General features: G+C 35.4%; 2 protein-coding genes across 2 annotated transcripts; both read right to left on the bottom strand.

Moving 5' to 3' along the window:
* Window positions 1-644: 644 nt before the first annotated feature.
* Window positions 645-23,801, bottom strand: LOC128557617 (eukaryotic translation initiation factor 2-alpha kinase 1-like). Its single transcript, XM_053545225.1, has 9 exons — window positions 23,351-23,801; window positions 19,375-19,560; window positions 18,144-18,277; window positions 16,326-16,399; window positions 15,328-15,445; window positions 14,820-14,900; window positions 14,224-14,329; window positions 12,906-13,543; window positions 645-12,151 (listed from the first exon to the last, which is right to left on the bottom strand). Exons 1-9 carry the CDS (start codon window positions 23,403-23,405, stop codon window positions 11,342-11,344), a joined length of 2,202 nt encoding a protein of 733 aa, XP_053401200.1. The 5' UTR covers window positions 23,406-23,801; the 3' UTR covers window positions 645-11,341.
* Window positions 23,736-25,113, bottom strand: LOC128557982 (E3 ubiquitin-protein ligase TRIM33-like). The gene is made up of 2 exons (XM_053546682.1): window positions 23,964-25,113; window positions 23,736-23,804 (listed from the first exon to the last, which is right to left on the bottom strand). The coding sequence occupies exons 1-2, from the start codon at window positions 24,690-24,692 to the stop codon at window positions 23,736-23,738; spliced, it is 798 nt and encodes a 265-aa protein (XP_053402657.1). The 5' UTR covers window positions 24,693-25,113.
* Window positions 25,114-25,713: the final 600 nt, after the last annotated feature.

A 25,713-nucleotide genomic window follows, 5' to 3' on the forward strand; every position in this document is an offset into this window, starting at 1 on the left:
AAGATTCTTTCACTGGCTGTAGGTGCAGATGGGAATTTCCGGTCTCGAGGGTAACTGTTTAGGCGGTAACGAGGCTCCAGCCGAGTTACCACGTAAACAGTTACCCGAGAGCCGGATATTCCCATCTGCACCTACAGCCAGTGATAGAATCTTTTTCTTGCATACCATATTCAACAAATAATAGTAAAAAATAAATTCAAACAAATGATTTTCTTATAGCACTTTTTTCTTATAGTAGCGTATTAACAAAGCGCGGGAACTTTACATCCGTAAACAGGAAGTACGTCATGACGTTACAGAGACGAAAACAGTTCCGGTTTTATCATCTGCAATGAAACGTTATGTTATTTCCGTAAAATAACGTTTTTTGAATCGAGAAATATGTTATAAGGAACAAAGAGGAACTATCAAGGTATTTAACTTTTATCCCGTTTTACGTAAAATTTTGTTATTACTACACACATCTTCTGTACATATGTAGTTCGTTATACGTCATTTACAGCACAAGAGTCATCTTACACCCTTGGGTGTGTAAGATGGAGTTTTCCAGCACCGGTGAAATAGCCAGAAATCCCAGTCTGGTATGCAAGAATGCAAGGTCTTGATCATAATATACCAGTATTTCAAAAGAAAGAAGAAAAAGACATCATTCATGGTTTTATTTTGTTTACTTTCAACCAAACATAAATCTGAAAATAACAGATATATTATCATATATAAATATTAACAACAACGTGACAAAATGTTTGCTAGAAACAGTCATATTAGTGGAATTTTAGAGACATTGCCAAAAACAGTCATTGAGTATTAGAGGTTGCCAGAAACAGTCATGTCAAAATATTAAAGAGGTCACCAGAAACAGTAATATTAGGATATCAGAGGTTGCCAGAAACAGTCAATTTAGAATACTACAGGGAGCCATAAACAGTCATATTAGAACATTTGAGGTTTCAGGAAACAGTCAACTTAGAATATTAAAAGTGGTCAGAAATGGAAATGTAAGAAGATTAGATGTTGCCAGCAATAGTCAGAGAGGTTGACATTTCAATATGTGTTCATGTTCCCATCCTGAACACATATGTTGCAGTAAACCTTTATACTTAATAATAATAGGCCTCCAATAAAAACTATTTGAGCCATGCCATGAGAAAACCAACATAGTGGCTTTGCGACCAGCATGGATCCAGACCAGCCTGGGCATCCGCGCAGTCTGGTCAGGATCCATGCTGTTTGCTTTTAAAGCCTACTGCAATTAGAGAAACTGTTAGCGAACAGCATGGATTCTGACCAGACTGCGTGGATGCGCAGGCTGGTCTGGATCCATGCTGGTCGCAAACCCACTATGTTGGTTTTCCCATGGCGTGGCTCATTTGATGATCAATCAAGTGACTTTGCTCTTAACCTATTTATTTATAACCTACCTACCTATTTATTGCTCTTAACTAGTTATTCCCTTATTTATTACTCTTGTTTTTAAGAATGCTGAACTTGCAATTTATCAAATTTAATCCGTGCAATAGAAATACTGTTATTTTATTTAAATGTCTATCAAATCTATTTTATTTGTTAAAAGTATTATTTTGTTATACTATATAATATGTGCTAATGTTTGTGACCTATGTAATTGCAAAATAAAATATAATATATACACTTATCGATTTAGAATTTACATGTGTTATATGAACATGAATCTCTTGCAATGTTTTGAATTCAGATATTTCTGATGCAGATTTTTTGAAAACATGATGATTATCCTACACCTACCAGTACAAGCATCAAATCTCAAACATTATAAGAAAAAGAAACTAATTTCATGTTTACTTAATAATGTGAAAATTATTATAACAAGAGCTGTCTGTAAGACAGCGCGCTCAACTTTTCTCAGTGCTTGACTCTGAATTAGAGCTTTGCCAGTAAAAAAAAAAATCAGAGTTAAAAAGGGACATAACTCTGTCAAAATTCAAATCAGAGTAATGGGGATTGTTTCTCCTGGTGTAGACTTTGATAGTAAATAACCATTTTAAGTTTCAAGTCAAAAGCTTTAATAGTTACAGAGATATTTGACTTTATCAAAAATTTTAACAAAAAATTTAAAAAGGGGCATAATTCTGTCAAAATTCAAATCAGAGTATTGGGGATTGTTTCTCCTGTGTAGACTTTGATAGTAAACTAGAGATGCTTTTGAGAAATGCGCATGTCTCCCACAACTGCCTAATCATCTAAATAGTAAGTCAGTCTTTATATACCGGTACTGTTTACTTAATCCACATGTGCATGCGCTTTCTTGACACCAAAAGGACGCCTATACTACTAGTAGTATAGGCGCCGGTTTAGGGGTAAAACTGCGCAAGAAATCCGAGTGTTTTTGGTAAATCAAGGGCCATAATTCCAAAGTGGCTAGGCCGATCTTGCTAGTTATCGAACTTGGCTGAGCACTTATTGGCAGACACAGTTTGTTGAAGTTTGGTGAAGATCGGATGAGAAATGTTCGATTTAGAGTGCAGACAAGCTTTGTGACAGACAGACAGACAGACAGACTGGAGTAAATCAATGTCTCCCACATCACTGTGTGGTGGGAGACATAATAACTTTTTTAACTTTCAAGTCAAAAGCTTTAATAGTAACGGAGATATCTGACTTTATCAAAAATTTTAACAAAAAAATCTGAGTTAAAAAGGGGCATAATTCAGTCAAAATTCAAAGCAGAGTTATGGGGATTGTGTCTCCTGGTGTAGACTTTGATGGTAAATAACTATTTTAAGTTTCAAGTCAATAGGAGAGATCGCCGTGACGTCACGCATTAACACCTGTTTATCTGGTGGTGGGCTAAACAAATGTTTTTACAGCGTTTGTGTATGGGATCTGAATTTTTAATAACTTTTTCGCTAATTTATGGATTTTAAAAATTCAAAAAGTTTTGAAATGTTTACGATTTTCATATTTTCTCATTTAAATATCTTTTTAAAATAAAACAAGAGCTGTCCGTAAGACAGCCAAGCTCGACTATTCGAAATATTGTCACAGAAGCAGGAAATTATTACCCAAAATGTTAAATATCAAAAGAGTTTTAAGTTCGAAAGGGGACATAATTTGACCAAAATGCATATCAGAGTTATGGGACTTGATGCTATCAACTAGTTTTATAACCCCAAAGAAACATGTTAAGTTTCAATTCAATATCTGCATTAGTTTTGGAAATAGTAACTTGCATGTAAGCTTTAACCAGAATTTTCTAAGTCCAAAAGGGGGCATAATCTGCTCAAAATACATGTTAAGAGTTATGGAACTTGACCCAGTGAGGTTTGTAATTGACCTTGGAAAAGAATAAATAAGTTTCAAAGCTATATGCCTTTTGGTAATAGCTGTATGTACTTGCACGCAAAACTTTAACCAGAATTTTCTCAGTCCAAAAGGGGGCTTAATTTGCCCAAAATACAAGTCAGAGTTATGGGACTTGATTCTATCAACTAGTTTTATAACCCCAAGGACACATGTGAAGTTTCAATTTAATATCTGCATTAGTTTTGGACATAGTAACTTGCATGTAAAACTTTAACCAGGGTTTTCTAAGTCCAAAAGGGGGCATAATTTGGCCAAAATACATGTAAGAGTTATGGGACTTGACCCAGTGAGGTAGGTAATTGATCTAGAAAAAGAAAAAATAAGTTTCCAATCTATATGCCTTTTAGTAATAGCTGTATGTACTTGCACGCAAAACTTTAACCAGAATTTTCTAAGTCCAAAAGGGGGCATAATTTGGCCAAAATGAAGGTCAGAGTTATGGGACTTGGTGCTATCGGCTAGTTTTATAACCCCAAAGACACATGTGAAGTTTCAATTCAATATCTGCATTAGTTTTGGAGATAGTAACTTGCATGTAAAACTTTAACCAGGATTTTCTAAGTCCAAAAGGGGGCATAATTTGGCCAAAATACATGTCAGAGTTATGGGACTTGACCCAGTGAGGTAGGTAATTGATCTAGAAAAAGAAAAACTAAGTTTCCAATCTATATGCCTTTTAGTAATAGCTGTATGTACTTGCACGCAAAACTTTAACCAGAATTTTCTAAGTCCAAAAGGGGGCATAATTTGGTCAAAATGAAGGTCAGAGTTATGGGGCTTGGTGCTATCAACTAGTTTTATAACCCCGAAGACACATGTGAAGTTTCAATTCAATATCTGCATTAGTTTTGGAGATAGTAACTTGCATGTAAAACTTTAACCAGAATTTTCTAAGTCCAAAAGGGGGCATAATTTGCTCAAAATACATGTTAGAGTTATGGAACTTGACCCAGTGAGGTTGGTAATTGACCTAGAAAAAGAATAAATAAGTTTCAAAGCTATATGCCTTTAAATGATAGCTGTATGTACTTGCATGCAAAAACTTAACCAAAGTGTGACGCCGACGCCGACGCCAGAGTGAGTAGAATAGCTAGACTATTCTTCGAATAGTCGAGCTAAAAACCATTTTAAATTACATATGATTTTAATAGCGGCGTAGCGATGCTCCAAAGTTTTAAAAAAAAACACTGTAAGTTAAGCGTTCATAATTAATCTTTTTTATTTCGAAATAATAATTAAAAGTAATCAATAAATTGCTTGTTTCATATCCTTTCCACTGATAAAAAATTTTTGATATCATATTTGTTTTAGGAAAGTTTAAGCCATTAGAAAAACATCTCTGTTTACAAAAAAAACATGGACGCTCGGCATCTGCCCACCCGACCTTTGTCTTATCAGTTCTTAAAATAGAAATTACAACGGATTTGTATACAAACACGATCTCTCCTATAGCTTTGATAGTAACAGAGATATCTGACTTTATCAAAAACTTTAACCAAAAATTCTAAGTTAAAAAGGGGCATAATTCTGTCAAAATTCAAAGCAGAGTTATGAGGATTGTTTCTCCTGGTGTAGACTTTGATAGTAAATAAGTATTTTAAGTTTCAAGTCAATAGGTTTGATAGTAACAGAGATATTTGACATTATTAAAAACTTTAACCAACGGCGACGCCGATGCCCACACCCGGGTGAGTGCAATAGCTCTACTTTTTCTTCGAAAAGTCGAGCTAAAAAGCGCTTGCATATAGGTATAATGCTGAACTCAGAGTATACTTTTGTTTGAAAGGTTGTCATGCTGAAACTCTGTACAACATGCAATACCATCTGAAGATCATTATTCAGTCAAAACAGCAAATAATTGCACAAAAGCAAAATTTTGATTTCATAAATCTCAGAAAGGTTCACACGATGATGCTCAAAATATGACCCAGTTAAAGTCATCTATCAAGCCCTGCCTGACAAAAAAACAAAAGCTCCGCCAAGCAGGGCAATATACACCTGAAGGGTTACATCATAGGATGGGAGCAAAATTTAAAGAACTGGACTGCTGTAGCCCAAAGGACTGGAACAACAAAAGGAAAACTTCAAAAAACAAATCTTAAGTCCAAAAAAATAAATATTTGAAGTCCACAAAAAAAATTCTTATCAGGTATAGGTATGTAAAAATACACATAAAAATTGGAAGTTCCATCCATGTTGTACCATAGAAAAGTGGTCTTGGTTTTCCCTACGGCCAATAATAAAGAAGTTTCAAAATAAGCTATTTATAGTAACATAAAAGGGAAGTAATTAAAAAAAAATTATTGTAAGTGAACAAAAAACAGATCTGCCAAATAAAAACAAGAGCACTGCAATGCAGAGCAATATACACAAAGCAAAGTCATATATGACCTTTGACCCTTAAGTGTGACCTTGACCTTGAAGCAAGTCATCCGGAACATGTGCTCTGCACATCGTCTCAGTGTGGTGAACATTTCTGCCAAGTTTCTTTGAAATCCTTCCAGCAGTTCAAGAGTTACAGAGCGGACACGAAACAAACTGATATGACTTTTGACCCCTAAGTGTGACCTTGACCTTAAAGCAAGTCGTCTGGAACATGCGCTCTGCACATCGTCTTGGTGTGGTGAACATTTGTGTCAAGTTTCTTTGAAATCCTTCAAGGGGTTCAAGAGTTACAGAGCAGACACGAAACAAACTGATATGACCTTTGACTCCTAAGTGTGACCTTGACCTTGAAGCGAGACATCCAAAACATGTGCTCTGCATGTCGTCTTGGTGTGGTGAACATTTGTGTCAAGTTTCTTTGAAATCCTTCAAGGGGTTCAAGAGTTACAGAGCGGACACAAAACAAACTGATATGACCTTTGACTCCTAAGTGTGACCTTGACCTTGAAGCGAGACATCCAAAACATGCGCTCTGCACATCGTCTCGGTGTGGTGAACCAAGTTTCCTTGAAATCCTTCAAGGGGTTCAAGAGTAACAGAGCGGACAGGAAATTGCTAACGGACAGACGGACGGACACCAGCGTCATAACATAATACGTCCCTTCGGGCGTAAAAAAAAGTTAAATGTTTCCATTTTAATCCAGGCAGCCCCAAAGAGTAAACTAATAAACAGCCTTGAACAGGACCATTCAAGAATACATCTGACCAAGTCTGGTGAACATATTCTTAATTCCAGCAGCCTATAAGTGAAGTAAAGTATAATAGCTCTGGTAGCCCCTAAATGCTGTGAAGCAGAATCATTGGAAGAAACATGAAGTAAGTCCTTTGAAAGGATGCTACCAACTAAGTTTTACGACGATCCATCTCTTGGTTTACTAAAAGTCTTTTCTTCCCCTCTGTTTTAGCTCTGCCCATGCAGTAAAGTAGAACCATGTAAATTAAACTCAGAAAAGACCTTTAAAGATCCCTACAGACCTAAATTTGGTACTGATCCATCAAGTGGATGATGAAAAGATGATTTTTTAAAGGTTTTACACCCTTTGCTTCTGCTCACAAAAAAGTCAACTCAAGTGGAAATATATGAATAATTTTGAGAGACATCGGATTCTCTAGACCAAGTTTGGTGTAATTCTGACCAGAGGAGAAGATGTTTATGCAAATTTGTTGACACATGACAATGGATGATACAAATGGTGCTAACCATCCACCTCTACTCGCAGCTAACATTTTACTTCTTTTCTTGAAAGTCTATATGCAGTCAAAAAATATAGGTAAACATAATGCAAGAAGACCATGGTCATGTGACTGAAACATAATAAAACCCTATTACCATATAAGGAGATAACAGGAAATAATTACTTCCACTTCCATTTTACAAAACAGTCAAGAAACAAGCTGGGAAGTAGATCAAGCTGCTTAAAAAACAGTCAAGAATCATTATTAAGTTTATATCTGGCAGGAAAATGGCATTATATAATAACATGGACAACATTTGAATGGACCACTATGGCACACTTGGCAAATTATTCTGTGCTACCAAATAACACTAAAATTTATATATTACGGAGAAGGAAATATAATTTTTTGTGTGTCCTGTCCTGGCAACCTGGGCATACTGACAAGAACAATGAAAACAGAATCTGTGTACAATGAATAAACTTTACACAAGGATTTCATAAAAATGGAAATGCAATGTATTTGAGATCATGCACAACCTTATAAGAATTTCAGAAGCTATCTATAGAAATCTAAAAACTGGCGGTGAAATACTAGTATTTGATTCAAACATGTTAAACATGAACCCTAAAAACTTGCGATGCAATACTATCATTTGATTCTAACTTGTTAAACATGAACCCTAAAAACTGTGTGTGCAATACTATTATTTGACTTGATCATGTTAAACAAGAACCCTAAAAACTAGTGGTGCAATACTATTACTTGATTCGAACTTGTTAAACATGAACCCTAAAATCTAGTAGTGCAATACTATTACTTGATTCGAACTTGTTAAACATGAACCCTAAAATCTAGTAGTGCAATACTATTACTTGATTCGAACTTGTTAAACATGAACCCTAAAAATTGGCGGTGCAATACTATTATTTGATTCGAACTTGTTAAACATGAACCCTAAAAGCTAGTAGTGCAATACTATTCCTTGATTCAAACTTGTTAAACATGAACCCTAAAAGCTAGTAGTGCAATACTATTACTTGATTCGAACTTGATAAACATGAACCCTAAAAACTAGTAGTGCAATACTATTACTTGATTCGAACTTGTTAAACATTAACCCTAAAAACTGGCAGTGCAATACTATTACTTGATTTGAACTTGGTGGTGCAATGCTATTATTTGATTCGAACTTGTTAAACATGAACCATAAAAACTAGTGGTGCAATATTATTACTTGATTCTAACTTGTTAAACATTAACCCTAAAAGCTGACGGTGCAATACTATTATTTGATACGAACTTGGCGGTGCAATACTATTATTTGATTCGAACTTGTTAAACATGAACCCTAAAAACTAGTGGTGCAATACTATTACTTGATTTGAACTTGTTATTTTTTTTTTTTTTTTTTTTTTTTGGATTTAACGTCGCACCGACACATTTGAACTTGTTAAACATGAACCCTAAAAACTAGTGGTGCAATACTATTACTTGATTCGAACTTGTTAAACATTAAGTAAACCCTAAAACTGGAGGTGCAATACTATTATTTGATTCGAACTTGTTAAACATGAACACTAAAAACTAGTAGTGCAACACTATTACTTGATTCGAACTTGTTAAACATGAACCCTAAAAACTAGTGGTGCAATAGTATTATTTGATTTGAACTTGTTAAACATGAACCCTAAAAACTAGTAGTGCAATACTATTATTTGATTCGAACTTGTTAAACATGAACCCTAAAAACTGGTGGTGCAATACTATTACTTGATTTGAACTTGTTAAACATGAACCCTAAAATCTAGTAGTGCAACACTATTACTTGATTTGAACTTGTTGAACATGAACCCTAAAAACTGGCGGTGCAATACTATTATTTGATTTGAACTTGTTAAACATGAACCCTAAAATCTAGTAGTGCAACACTATTACTTGATTTGAACTTGTTAAACATGAACCCTAAAAACTGGTAGTGCAACACTATTACTTGATTTGAACTTGTTAAACATGAACCCTAAAAACTGGTGGTGCAACACTATTACTTGATTTGAACTTGTTAAACATGAACCCTAAAAACTGGTAGTGCAACACTATTACTTGATTTGAACTTGTTAAACATGAACCCTAAAAACTGGTAGTGCAACACTATTACTTGATTTGAACTTGTTAAACATGAACCCTAAAAACTGGTAGTGCAACACTATTACTTGATTTGAACTTGTTAAACATGAACCCTAAAAACTGGTAGTGCAACACTATTACTTGATTTGAACTTGTTAAACATGAACCCTAAAAACTGGTGGTGCAATACTATTACTTGATTTGAACTTGTTGAACATGAACACTAAAAACTGGCAGTGCAATACTATTATTTGATTCGAACTTGTTAAACATGAACCCTAAAAACTAGTGGTGCAATACTATTATTTGATTCGAACTTGTTAAACATGAACCCTAAAAACTGGTGGTGCAATAGTATTATTTGATTCGAACTTGCTAAACATGAACCCTAAAAACTGGTGGTGCAATAGTATTATTTAATTCGAACTTGCTAAACAAGAACCTTAAAACAATGAGTGATCGTAACATATGATCACGAAAACACAACTAAAATGTGATCAAACAACATAAAAACAAGAGATTCAATTCAATTTTGCTGTACTGATTCTCTGGCTGTCCAGATATTTTGCTTCCTTTGTACCTCCTTTCAGACAGAAGATTGCATGTGATCAGAAATCAAACAAGAGCTGTCAGTGGACAGCACGCTCGACTATTCTCAGTGCTTGATAGTATATAACATAACAATGAGTAAAACTTTAACATTACAATAAGCATATTCTAAGTCGAAAAGGGGCCATAATTCAGTCAAAATGCTTGATAGAGTTGCCTCCTCCTTTTTACAGACTGGGGTCATGATGGTAAACAAATATGCAAAATATGAAAGCAATATCTCAATGGACTTTGAAAATATTTTGGGTGGTATGCAAACTTTAACATTTATTCTAAGTCGAAAAGGGGCCATAATTCAGTCAAAATGCTTGATAGAGTTGCCTCCTCCTTTTTACAGACTGGGGTCACGATGGTAAACAAGTATGCAAAATATGAAAGCAATATCTCAATGGAGTTTGAAAATATTTGGGGTGGTACGCAAACTTTAACATTTGTATGACGCTCACGCTCATGCCGACGCCGGGGCGAGTAGGACAGCTCCCCTATTCTTTGAATAGTCGAGCTAAAAATGTATCTATATACTATATAACTTAAATGGTTAAATAGAGCCATCATATGGTTAAGTACATACATCATACCAAATTAATTTATTCCATCAAACGCAAGCAACTGTTATAATCAACTAACATAAAATAACACAGATGTACAGATTCTACTTTAGTTCTATTTGTAGAATTATTTCAACACTATCACATCATACAATAGAAACAGGAATTTCTACATTTATTTATTTATTGTGTTGGGTTTAATGTCGCACCGACACAATTATAGGTTATATGGCGACTTTCCAGCTTTGATGATGGAGGAAGACCCTAGGTGCCCATCCGTGCATTATTTCATCACAAGCCGGAAACTGGGTAGAACCACCAACCTTCTGTAAGCCAGCTGGATGGCTTCCTCACATGAAGAATTCAACGCCCCGACTGAGGTTCGAACCCACATCAATGAGGGGCAAGTGATTTGAAGTCAGCAACCTTAACCACTAGGCCATGGAGGCCCCTTCTACATGGATGATTGTAAATGTACTGCAATTATAACCGATCTTTTATAACTAAAACATTAGTTCCAGTCTGCAAACTAACCAACAATGGTATTAGCAATTAGAATACAGTAAAACACTGACTGAGATCAGGTGGGGATGTGTAAAATATACTTTTGGGTTTCTAATGATCTAAACATATAAAATTTAAGGAGCACACTAGGGACCATATGAACTGCTCGGGCAAGTTCACATGCCAGAGTCAACAATATTCTGGTGAGCAGTGTTTCATTTGTCAATTCACAAATAATCCTATTCAAACTTTAGTATTAGCATGTGTACTATCTTAAAACTGCTAACAACATGAGTGCTATAATGTATATTGTGTCTAGTCATATACTGGCACATGTAGTGGAAGCATATTTCTTTGGTACTGGCTGTGTAATATTCTAATAACAATGGTACCTAACATATAAACTCTGATCAAATACTGGAACCAGAATGCAAACTAAAACATAATCCCTGACCAAACATGGGTATCAGCATGTAAACTAGCACACTCATAATCTCTGATCAAACATGGGTACCAGCATGTAAACTAACACAGTTATAATCTCTGATTCAACATGGGTACCAGCATGTAAACTAACACACTATTTTGAATCAAACACTGGTACCAGCAAGATAACTGGTATCATTAAGTTCTACCATCAGTTTAGCTATAGTAGAATCTCTCTCTGCAATCATTTTATCTTTCTCTACTAACCGTTTCTTAAGACTTTCAATTTCTTTCCTCATATCATCAATGACTTGCTCTTTAGTCAGAAATAGTTCTCCACCAAGCATGGATTTTGTTGATGGACGGACATCTGGACTTTCACTGGTCATAAGTTCAATATACTGTGTCTGTACAGGCCAGTTCGTGTACACTTCATCTGGAATTATACCTTTTCTCAAATCACTTAAGCTCTTGAAACGTTCCATTTCTGTTCCATAACTTTGGAATAATTCAAACAGTATGACGCCTAAACTGTAAATATCACATTTTGTATTATATCCCGACCCCTGTAGCTGTTCTGGCGCAGCATAGGTTGACGTACCAACCCCAGAAGTATGGTCAGACAGAATGCTGCCGGTACGAACAAGTCTTGTTGTAGCTACGTTAAGAGCATTGAAGGATTCGTCACTAACTGGACTAGTAATTACGTCATCAGTCGCTAAACCAAAATCGCCAACTTTCACATGAAGACCTTCTTCTCGGAGAAAAATATTCCGAGGCTTTAAGTCTCTGTGGATAACACCTTGAGAATGTATATATTCCACAGCTTTCAGAATTTGTCTGAAAATGATCATGTTCTTGTCAGTATATGGGATGAGATCTTTTTCACAGTGACATTTTTCATTTCTTTTTTGCATCCATTCTTTTAATGTTACGCTGCATAACTCCATCTGTATGTATAGCGTAACAGTTTTCTGAAATTATTAAAAACTTCAAATGAATTTCTATTTAACCTTTAGCATGCCAGATAAATTGTCGTCTGCTGGAAATGTCGTCTGCTACAATAGTAAAGTTCAAAGTTCATTCAATTTGCTTCAAAAATTGGAAGAAATATTGTCAGGGTAGCAAACAGCTTGGAACCTGATCAGACGCCAATTTAATCGGCAAAGGCTTTTAAATTCGCCTGCAGCAGGCTAAGGGTTAAGGAAGTAACATCTACCCTGTAAGTATTGCCCTCACAGTGCTAAAAAGCCATTTGTTATTAATTCAAATAACTGTTCAAACCATAATTAATACCTCTTATTATGCGTGCTTGCTTTCAACTAAAATATATTCTATCATTTAAAGAAATCTTAATCTTTTAACAGGTATAAACATATAGTTTCTTAAACAATACAAATTCTATTTTAGTACATCACATCAATAATGAAATCCCTTTCTGGAACGAACAGGATCATAAATATATAGTACATTCTATCATAATAAAAAGAAATCAGAAAACACCACGGAACTATTTACAGTTTTTTCTACATCTACATCTTTATTTAATTATATTTTGCAAGGAATTTTCTATTATAAATAATTCATATTCTTTGGCATTCAAGTGCAGTTCCGTACCAGTAAAAACATGATATTTTCACTTTTTGAAACAGTAAAAATATCAAGTTTATTACACTGATAAATTCAGTAAGAGCATAAAATTAATTTACAAACGTAGAAAGTTTTTACCTGTAGAGGAAACTCAGTTTCTACAAACTGGAAAATGTTACTGCTGTCTTCTAAAGGTAGAGCTAATTCACCCGAAGCCACAGGATCACAACTTATACTTCTTTTATATAATATCCGTCTATTCCTTCCATCTCCACGATCATATGTGCTGCCATCTACTTGGTCCAACTGGTTATCAGAATCTAACATACTATTGTCTAGTGTAAATTTAACCTTCGATTCCAGTACTGTTTTCACATTACCAAAGTGTCCTGGGACCAATGACAAAGCATGAGATTCTACTGATGTTTTTTCCATTTCAAAGGTTGATGTGTTATCTAGTTTGAAATCATTACCACCAAATGTTTTCCTGCCCTGATACTCAAACATGTCATTATGACTTTTGTTTCTATGATTCAATGCAAACATCTTTGGAGGACTGGTCGCGGTATTTTGAGGAGAAGATGCCTGACTAGAATTGTTTGAAGCTATTTCCTTGATTTTTGGTCCAGTGCCCCATCTGAAGCAATCATTGTAAGGTGGCAGAAGGCCCTGGGAATAATCTCCGTCACAAGTGTCCTGAAATATGACACCGGTGTCGTTTTCTGACTCTGTGAGATTGTCCGTGTCAAATGAAATGTCATGTAAACTGGCACCAGCTGAAATATACAGAATAGTGTTATATCCCTTACTGACAATAAATAAACAACAATATTATAACTCATATGCATATTTACCCTTTTACTCAATTTGCTGTCATCTGGTCTATAAAACAATATTTTATATAGCCCATATCATAATTTATATGCTTGCCTTTTCCCCACAACATTGTCTTAGTATAATATTCTGACAACAATTGATTTTCTATTTATAAATGTGATAAAACTCGATGTAACATCAGCCTTCTATTTTTGGAGCAATACATGCAACAGTGCTTCCCTATTTCATCAACTTGTTTATGTGGATCACATATTAGAATTGAAATAATACATAGCAATATCTTGTTTTAAGTTACTGAAACAATACAAATCAGTTGTGTGTCAGGCCTATCATTCACTCGCTCTTCACACCTTTATAACCGTTTCACATTATACTGACATGTTAAAACATGGTTTTTCTATATATTATGTCTTAAATGAACAAGAAATAAACATTACATGCTTCAAAACAAAGATATTTGCTCATTTACAAATCGAGAGCTCAGAGCGAAACTAGTCTATCTGCTTCTATTTCTATATATACTTAGACTAGTTTCGCTCTGAGCCCTTGAAATAAGAAATAACCTTTTCATAATGCTTAAGTCTCTACACACAGTAAATGATAATCGAGTACAACTTACAAGATGGTTTAGGTAATGGAGCAGTACTGTACTCCAGCCAGGCAGCGTTGTATCCAACAATATTGGTGTGCTGGAGACTGGCCAACGCTTTCACTTCTCTCAATACCTGCACGATCAAGTAACTATGATAATATCTGACTTGTCATGTAATCAAACATATCTGAATAAAGTTCTACTCAAGCTGGTGTTAGGGGGCATGAGAGGTGTTGCACATTTCATTACCTCTCATGAACAGACTTAATCAAACCGAGTCTACTTTTATTCTTCTTGGTTGCATTCTTTCCTTCCAAAGAATCTTTTTACAGATTTTATTATCACACCTAAGATGCTAACAGAAACATGCAATACAAACTGTACAGGCATTTATATATCAATGCAGGATCACATATCTCAGATCATGTTGATGATAAATTGTAATATACCTTACACGATGTTCTTCTTAATGATTTGATAAAAGACATTGTGTCTGAAATCATCCGTCCTCCACCTCTGATTCCTGCGGGGAAGTTGGCAATTACTTGGGGAGAACAGGTATGTACTGGTACAGAATCCAGGAACACTAATCAGCGTTAAACCCAATCAAACAAACTACTTACCCGAAACCAAACTTCTGGCTTGGAGTGTTTGAACTTGACCTTTTTTACAGCATACATCTTCCCATCTAGCTTGTTTCTACTCTGTCAAAATATTAATCAATACATATTGAGACTACGAATTGGAGGAATCAATAGCATTATCTTACAAAATTAATATTTAGATCTATAGCAATATTAGACAGATATACTAAACACTATATATGAGCCGCGCCATGCGAAAACCAACATAGTCGCACTGCGACCAGCAGGGATCCAGACCAGCCTGCGCATCTCTAACGGTTTCTCTAATTGCAATAGGCTTTGATAGTAAACAGCATGGATCCTGAACAGACTGTGCGGATGCGCAGGCTGGTCTAGATCCATGCTGGTCGCAAAGTCACTATGTTGGTTTTCTCATGGCCCGGCTCATATATTACATAAGTATACATGTATGCTGTGTGTTTCTTCAATCAGTTTCATAAACAATTATTTTGGAGGTTTACAATAACAAAAGTTTCTCAATGTAAACCTTATAGACAGCTCCAAACCCTCCTTTTCCTATCTTCTCCAATTCTACAAACTCTGTGCTGTAGCGAGATGTTTGATTGATAAGGTCACCAGTACTGGACGATGGATGTACAGGAATGCTGAAAATATCATCATGAGAATTATAACACTCTATCTACCTGTGCATGTATGATTGAGCTGTGCCATGAGAAAACAAACTTAGTGGCTTTGCGACCAGAATGGATCCAGACCAGCCTGCACAGTCTGGTCAGGATCCATGCTGTTCGCTTTCAAAGCCTGTTGGAATGAGAGAAACAGTTAGCAAACAGCATGGGTCCTGACCAGACTGCGCGGATGTGCAGGCTGGGCTGGATCCATGCTGGTCACAAAACCACTATGTTGGTTTTCTCACGGCACGGCTCATATCATTCTTGTGTGTCATCTCAAAATATGTAGTCCTTTAAAATAGTAATAATTATTGGAAGTCAATATTTCATAAGATAAGATAAGATAAGATTTATTTAAAGTCGGCAAGACATCGAACAAGTACAACATAAGCTCATGTGAGCTTTTGAACCGACTTCAATTGTAATAGTTTTTTTTACAAAACTACCAGTAGTCCAAAATAATAGAACTTCTGCAGAAGTCAGCAGACTAGCCAGAGTAATAGGGAATAACAGTCAATAAACTGCTTACTGTCTTTTGAGAAAGGGTTTCTCCGACGAGGTTAGATATGGTCGTGTAAGGACCACGGCTTGCAATATATTGCTCACAGATTTGAATATAGTAAAGGGTACTACTGAATCTTTTCTTTTCTATTACTAGTATCTCCCTTTATGTCTTTGTACCGTTCTAACCATATGATTATATTATATATATTCTCTATACAAACAACTGCTCTTATCTGTTTTTAACAAATTAAATAATTTAATTCAAAGCATTTATAAAACTTTAAAGAAAGACAGTGATCATAATGTTCTGACTGACCAAGCTTGATTACATGAGTCACATTTTACTTACTTGTTTTGTAGTGCAGGAAGGTTTGTGTCACTGAATCCATTAGGAGCAGGTAGAGACAGTTTACCTGTGAGACCCTGAAAAGTTTAAATCATTTTATTTTTCTTTATCAAAATAAAGTTACAATGTTTATCAGTAACTGTTTTCTTACAATTGAAACATGTAGCTGTATTTTGTAAATCTTTATTCGTTAATTAGAGTAAATTCTTAGGAGATGAAAGGTTTATGTATCTATGTAAAAAAGCTACATACATCTTGAGAAAACAGTGTAAGTACTAGCAAAATCCTGTGAAAACTGTGTTTGGACATTAGACTCCTACTTTGTCAATTTGTGACAGCTAGCAACATGATGTGAACACTATGTTCTGTCCACCATTAAAACTAGCACCATTCTGTAAACACTGTGACTGTACTGACAACACTTATCTTGTTACATGTAGATTTCTGAATGGCAGCTAGCAACATCCTGTGACCACTGTGTATATATTGTCCTCCCTTACCCTATTAGATTTGTGAACAGATTTGTGTCTGTACCATCCATTCTTACCTTATTAGACTTTTGAATGGCAACCAGCAGCATCCTATGAACACTATGTCTGTTTTGTCCATTCTTACCTTATTAGATTTGTGAACAGCAGGTAGCAGCATCCTGTGTCTGTTTTGTCCATTCTCATCATAATAGATTTGTGAACAGCAGCTAGCAGCAACCTGTAAACAGTGTGTTTGCACTGTGCATTCTTACCTTATTAGATTTGTGAACAGCAGGTGGCAACATCCTGTGAACACTGTGTCTGTACTGTTCATTCTGACCTTATTAGATTTGTGAACAGCATGTAGCAGCATTCTGTGAACACTGTGTCTGCTCTGTCCATTTTTCCCTTATTAGATTTGTGAAAAGCAGGTAGCAGCATCCTGTGAACATTGCGTCTGTATTGTCCATTCTTACCTCAATGGATTTGTGAAAAGCCAGCATCATCCTGTGAACACTGTGTATGTTCCATCAACTCTGGTCACTGGAATTGTGAATGGCAGCGAGCATCATTCTGTGAACACTAAGCACTGTCTACACTAACCTTTTTCTATTTGTGAACAGCAGCTAGCAGCATCCTGTGAAAGCTGTGTCTGCAGTGTCCATTCTTATCTTATCAGACTTGTGAACAGCAGGTAGCAGCATCCTGCGAAAGCTGTGTCTGCAGTGTCCATTCTTACCTTATTAGACTTGTGAACAGCAAGAAGCAACATCCTATGAACACTGTATCATTACGTGTCCATTCTTCCTTTATTAGATTTGTGAACAGCAGGTAGCAACATCATGTGAAAACTGTGTCTGCACTGTCCATTCTTACCTTATTAGACTTGTGAACAGCAGGTAGCAACATCCTGTGAAAACTGTGTCTGCATTGTCCATTTATACTTTAATAGATTTGTAAACAGCAGCTAGCAACATCCTGCAAAAACTGTGTCTGTACTATCCATTCTTACCTTATTAGACCTGTGAACAGCAGTTAGCAGCATCCTGTGAAAACTGTGTCTGAACTGTCCATTCTTACCTTATTAGACTTGTGAAAAGCAGGTAGCAACATCCTGCAAAAACTGTGTCTGTACTGTCCATTCTTACCTTATTAGATTTGTGAACAGCAGCTAGCAGCATCCTGCGAACATTGTGTCTGCACTGTCCATTCTTTAATACTAGATCTGTGATCATCAGCTAGCAACATCCTGTGAAAGCTGTGTCTGAACTATCCACTCTTACCTTATTAGACTTGTGAACATCAGCTAGCAGCATCCTGTGAACACTGTCTCTGTACTGTCCATTCTTACCTTATTAGATTTGTGAACAGCAACTAGCAGCATCCTGTGAACACTGTGTCTGTACTGCTCTCTAAGGCTGCTCATCTCATCCAGCATTAAAAGTGGAGACACCACATTCAACTTTGTCAGCTGCTCACATATTGCTACAAAATTGTGAATAAATATATTGAAATAACAAATCATCTCCAAGTTCTTAACTAGCTGTCATATCTACATTTAATTTTCAAGAAGTAAGTACCAGTGGGGCATCATTTTATGTCCATAAGTCATCTATGCACCAATGCTCACCGTGACAAGATGAAGGTCACAACAATAAGCTTAGATACCCAACATTCAAACATAACTTATTAAAAAGTTCAGGTGGCCCTAAAATGTATGTCATGCACATTTTGAACTGTAAAGGTAGTTCGTAACACATACTACTATTTAACAGTATTAACTTTTACCCTGCTAAAGTTCTAAATGAACTGGTCCATCGTTCAATTTGGGCAATACCATTTATTATTTGAAGGGATGTTTGCTGAAAATTTACTGACTGAATAGCAAACAGTGCAGACCATGATCAGCCGGGATGTATGTGCATGCTGATCTTGGTCTGTATTGTTTGCAAAGCTATAAATATTTTGCCGCCATCAGTGTAAAGGTTAAATTCAATTGTACAGAAAAAAGTTGTTTTGTCTTAAGCCTAAAGGTGAAAAATCTGTAATCCTTTGACTACTCTGACATGAAAAGAATGTATGGCAAATATACATTTCACTATGGTCATTGTAATACCATTAAAACTATAGATGCAGATTATACCACAAACTTAAATGAACAAACACAAAATCATTTCGTGTGCATATTTTGTTTTAAGTCCATGGTTGCATTATACCCTGCAATGCTTAAAATGATGCAAAAATTAATATTCCCATGCACAACTATACTTCTTACTTATGCATTTTTATTGGAATCCTATTCAAGCTGTGAAAGTAGTATGCACCACAGTTCCTTTTAATGAAACAACAAAGCAAACATAATTTCCCCTCCCAAACTTTGTTTGTGGGGGTATATCATGCAGGGCCTCCTCTGTCTTTCGCCAATGTAGCCAAATGCTACTGGCTACAGATTTTTTAAAGTGGCTCCAAGAATTTTATTAAAATGTGGCCAAATTTCAGCAATTCAGCTTCAATTTGGCAATTTCTCTCAAACAATGACTACAATTTTCTGAGGCCCAGAGGAGGCCCTTTCATCTACTTACATTTGAAAATATCTTGTGCCTGTCTGGTATCTCTGCCATATATATGACAGAGCTGCTCCAATATTGATACCAACAACAAGTGGTTGGGCACTGATCTTGGAAGGACAACCTCTGACGTCACTGCTGGTACAGGTGGTGCTGTGCTCGAACTTCCTGTTCCAGTCTGGCATTCTGACAGGTCTGAGTCTGGTATGAAAGAGTAATGTTCAAAAACCAAATTGTTACATGCCAATTACATGGGTGAAAGTATGGAATATAGAAAATCCTGAAAAATTTGCTGGGGGCTTGGGGGCCGATAGGGCCCCCGGTGGGTCCAGGGCAAAGCCCTGGTAGGGGGGCCAGGGGGGCGAAGCCCCCCGGAAGCTTCTAAGAATTAGTGATTTTGAACGCTTAGAACAGCTCTATTCTACCCTTATATGTGTGTATGTATTTTTTAAAAGCGAATGTGCAATATCCCGTATAAACTGACAGGTAAATGTGTCAAACGATAAGTGACCTATTTGCCCTAAATTTTTTTACATTATTGTTTGAGAAGAATATCTCACATAGTGTCGTGTCAAAAATACATCTACAAATATTCATTTACTTATCAAACTTATTTAAAACCACAGCGACATCATACTGCTTTATTTTAAAACCATATTTCTATTTACGTTCACGAGGTCACGTAACCTATTCTGCCGCATTACACAGAAATCTGTTTGCCAAAAATTGTTTTACTCATGTATTGAAATAGCTGCCGCTTTTTTATTATTTAAGATTTTTTAATTCTGTTTTTTGTACTTTCTTGTCAAAAGTCTGAATTTTAAGACCATAGAATGTAGTTTTTATTTACTTTTAGAAATAAATAAATATTTAAGATCGCGCTGTTTGAAATTTTACAAATAAATGTATGAAAATTCGATCGTTTTTACAGACTTTTGCCTACATTTCTGTCGATATCTTATTAAAATCGTTATAGAATCCAAACTGTATTACTTCTCAAGCGGTGTTGAAAATTTGAAGCGATTATATTAAAAAATGAATGCACTACGCGCGTTTTTTGTGTACGTGTCGATAAACAAAAGTAACGGCGATCTAGCCTAAATTAGATATTATTATTAAGATAGGTCGCACGTGTTCGTGGAATGAAAAATTACTGGTATGACGTTTTGATATCTTTACGATTCGCGGGTAAATTCCAGTCAATTCAGGTTATTTTTAGGGATCATGTTGAACAATTCTCCTCTTAGGCGATCTTATCAGTACATCTACGGCACATATTCTGATAAGCCATCAGACAGCGCAACTGATAAATCCTATTCCTATACTTACATTGATTTATGTAGGGAAATGATACAGTTACCATAGAAAATGTCATAAATTACACATTTCTATTTATTTTATTATACCATCCCGGATATTTCCTTAAAAAACAATTCAATACCTTTACGATGGTATATTTTCCTTCAAAATAAGTCAATATTTGGTTGCTTCAAAATTCGTTTGAAAAACGTCTCTCGAATTCAATATATTCTCTATACATATTTGGCAGAATTACACGATAACCCTGTTTTTACTAAGTATTTTTGAAGGAAAGGTTAAAGTTAAAATACCATCCCGGATATATTTGGAAAGTTCTCGTCGTGCACATTCTAGATATATATTTTATTATAAAATATGTTATTTTTTTCTTGCTTCAAATTTCCTTTAAAAACAGGGTTTCAACGCTTTCTGTATATTGACAAAAAACGTGCTAAGTTTTACGATAAGATAGAGCCGTATCGGAATAGGAATACATGTATAATTATATAACACAGTTTAACATGATTTTTGGGTGCGTTCCCTCTGACAAATGTTCTTTTAAAAGTTTTTAAAGTTTTTCATGGCAGTTTCCTTTGAAAATACTGAGATATGTTTTTAAAAAAATCGAAAATAAAAGTGTAAGCAGTTCTGTTGTTACATTATAGTAATAACCAAAATAATAATACACAATATTTATTATGACTTATTTTGACATAATGATTGGATGTTTCAGTAAATTAGCTGAATTTGAATTTTAAATTTTTAAAAGTGTCATTTTGGTCAAGTAGCATCCTGTTTCTTGTATACATGTATATCCTCCTGGCAAGGGACAGCGTATTGTATTGACAAGATATTAGCATTATAAAGTTTATGGTCATATGCCTTAAATCAGTGTACGCAGAATTTAAATTGTGTTGATTAAATTTTAAAGTGACACGTATGTTGCCAACCTAATCACGGCATGTACGAATAAAAGGTATAACATCGTGACACGTGCCGATGTTTTATATATTAAGCTCTGAATTTAAACGCGTGATTTACGTCAAAGTAGCGTATTGTATCAGTGAATTAGAATAAAAATGAAATCAAGAAAATTTACAAGATATTGGCTATGATTTTGATGCTCTGTGAAATCAGCAGCAAAATCATTATTTCGAAATTGCCTAAAATATTCTTACATTAAATCTAAATGGCTTTAATTATATTATTATGTAGTACTAAACTTAAATGCCGTTTAAAGAATTAATTTGATAACAGTTTTCTAGTGTTTTCACGGTAATTTCTGCATTTGGTAAAGTTACGAGGTAAAATCCACGCGTCCGATCGGATGAGCATACAGAGAGGTCCACTCGTCCCTATCCCGACTTTAACCCACCAATACTCGTATAAGACATAACTCGCAATATACGAGGCGGCTACATGTGCATGCAAGAAATCGAGAAATGCATGCTGCAGACAAAAGTCCGTGCAAATTCTGACGCGCGGGAACTTTTCTGCGCATGTAAAATTTATGAAAAACGTAACAGTTGTTTTCATTGAAGTACAGCGCCTATGCGGGCCAATCAAAATTGTCGTTACATATTGACGATATGCGAGATGCGCTGCAAACGGCAAATATGATAAACAGAGTCGATTGTGTTTGTCGCCGATCGACTGATTTTTCAAGCTTTGTTGATTGATGACACAATACCACCCCCCCCCCGAATTTCGACGATTTGGAAAAACGATCCCGGCCGAGATGGAAAATCCAGAACTTCCGGAGTACTCCGGAAAACTTTCACCCATGCAATTAATAATAAATACATTAGCATATCTGTATCGGACAAGCTAGCCTAAATCATAACACATAAATTTCAAAGCCAACACCGTTTAAATTTGACTGCACAATAGTGCAAGTTAGTAGACCCCTTTGAACCTATGCAACAGGACTGATGCAAGGACACTAAGAAAGAAATGAGCCGCACCATGAGAAAACCAACATAGAGTGTTTGCGACCAGCATGGATCCAGACCAGCCTGTGCATACGCTTAGTCTGGTCAGGATCCATGCTGCTCACTTTCAAAGCCTCTTGCAATTAGAGAAACTGTTAGCGAATAGCATGGATCCTGACAAGATTGCGCAGATGTGCAGGCTGGTCTGGATGCTGATAGCAAATGCACTATGTTGGTTTTCTCATGGCGCGGCTCAAATGGACTTTCATTCTGAGTGATTTGTATTAGATGATTCAATATTCTACAAGAAGCCCATCAAAAATCTCAGGTTTAATGGAAAGATAAAAACCAGTATAGAACAGGTAATTCACCTGTATATCAACACAGGAGCAATATGTTATAAAACATGAATGTGTGTCAACCTGTTTTTATGGCTCTCAAAATTTTACTAAATGTTGTACACACATAACAACTTTCATGGCTGGAGCACTTATATGGCTCAAACTTAAGATCAGCCCCAAGGATTCAAAAGGGACGACTTGAAAAACACTGGAAAATGCCCGAGAAGGCAAACAGAATATTATAATAGAAAATATCTGCAATTCAAGTCAAAGGTTGTAATAGAAAGAGAATTTCACTACAGAATTTAAAATCAAAAAGTCGCATTTTAAATGTCTGGATTGTATCAAAATCCATTTTCCTATGGCAAATTATAACAAAATAATTCAACTTGTTTAGGTTTACAATACAAATTAACATACCATCAAACGTCAGAATTCTGTCTGGTTTCTTCAGATTGAGTTTAAAGCTTGCCATTTCTCACACAGTTTTCTTCCATTCCACTGTACGTTTTTTTGTGGACTGGATATCACACTGTGTTGTTCTTTGAGGACTGGTTACAACATTGTGCAGTTCTTTCTGGACTGGGTATCACATTTTGCATTTCCTCATGTACTGGTTATCACAATGTGTTATTCTTTGTCGACTGGTAATATTAAATAACATTATGCAGTTTTTTGTGGACTGGTAATCACAATGTCTAGTTCTTATTGGACTGGTACTCAAAATGCCCAGTTCTTTAATACTGGTTATAACAATGTGTAGCTTTTTGTGTACTGGTTATCATACTGTGTAGTTCTTTGTGGACTAGTTATCACACTGTGCAGTTCTTTTTGGACTGGTTATATCACAAGTCCTTGAACATAAAGCAACATCCTGGAACAAATATACATATACTATATTAAAGCAAAAAATAACCTCCAAGAATCATAATGTTTATTTGACATGCACAAAGTTTGTTATATTCTCTACCCAAGGTAAACTTTAAAATATAGCATTTCTGAAATAACTTACATACGAAATGAAATTAATTACAGTTATAACATATATTGATTTGTAAATACTTTCAAACAGACGCTTTATTTCTTGCACCATTTCATCACACTGACTGCTTTTACGAAAATCTGAAACGGATTGGATATCAAGGCATTTTCTATGATCTGATATTACACATTTGCTGCAACAGAGTATGTCATGATCGATGCATATGTATTTCATTTTTTTCATGTTATGCAAATTGCATTTTGTCTTTAAGTGATATTCTTTGTCTAGTGGTATCGTATTTGCTTTGTTTTCTCTGTCTTCCAAGTTCGTCACTACATGCCGACATGTCAGTTTATTACGTAGATGGTGAGTAACACACCCAGCACAGAGACTTTCGTTACAATCTGAGCAAAAATTGGTTGCTTTTACATTGTCTTTGCCTCTTTTACAAGGCTCGCAAGAATCATTAAATTCTTTTCTACTTTCGTTTTCAACGCTTATTTGTGAAAACGAAAGTAGGTCTAATTTTGTAACATCTTCATTTTTTACTTTCCTGTAATTTGAAACACGTATTTCGGATCTACACAATGGACATGGAAATATATCCTTTCCTTCCGTGTTTAAACACTTTTGCAAATATCCGATCAAACACAAAGCACAAAACTTGTGATCACAGGGAAGCGTGTGTGGTTTACGAAATATGTCCAAACATATTGAACATGTTTGTTTACAAGTTTCAGTAACAGTTCTGGATTCAGTTGCTTGCCCACCTTCAGCCATATCTGAAGCCTACGATAACACAAATATTTAATCTCTGTTATAATTACCTAATTATATCAACAAATGTCAGACATCTATATAAAGTCCGTATCACCGTTCTAGATCCGAAGACGAACGAAGACGCATGTCACAGTTACAAAACTGAACACTCCGCACGGTCGTAGGCGGTGCTTAGTATGTAGGCGGAGCGATGATATTATGCTATTATGATTTATACATCTAATCAAAATCTATATTTAAACAGAGAATTACGTTCATTTTGTTATAAGGTGTAAGATAGGTTTCAAGAAATATTGTATATGTTCAATACGTTCATCGTTGTACTTACATTAATCTAACCCGGTCGATAAACTGATCACCATAATACAAATCCCGTTGTTTTTTTTTTTTTTTTTTTTTTTTTTTTTTCGTTTTTTGTTTTTTTTTTTTTTTGTTGTTTTTTCTTTTTTAGTTTTTTTTCTTCTTCTTTTAGAAAGAAATCAAATCGAGCGGTAAGTACCAACATGTAGACCGTGCCTATTTATATATAATTATGACTTCCTGGCTCTAACCTCTCGAAATATAAGATCAAATGGAGCCCTTGTATTTTTGGTATTCTATAAAAGCTGTGGTCGCACCTCACGGTAAAGTTACACATCGAGTCACAGTTGAGGAGGACTGTATACCATAAAATATTAGCATAAGGTTATACATTTAATCACTATTTAAGTGGAATATATACTATAAATGTTGTGGATGTACTTCCAAGTAGAGTTACAGACAATTAGGCCTGAATAAAAGAAGAATATATGTTCTGTATAGATATTCAGGACGCACCTAAGAGTTAGGTTATACATTAAGCTTCTATAAAAAAAGGAATTTACTCTATGAAAGTTGAGGACACACCTCATAATAAATTATACATTAAGTCCCTACTAAAGTAGAATATATAAAAGCAAATGAAAGTTGAGGATACATCTCAGAATAATATTATATATTAAGTCACTATTAAAGGGGACTTTATACTATAAAAGCTTCTGAA

Source organism: Mercenaria mercenaria, chromosome 6 (genome assembly GCF_021730395.1).
Source record: "Mercenaria mercenaria strain notata chromosome 6, MADL_Memer_1, whole genome shotgun sequence".
Classification (NCBI taxonomy): domain Eukaryota; kingdom Metazoa; phylum Mollusca; class Bivalvia; order Venerida; family Veneridae; genus Mercenaria; species Mercenaria mercenaria.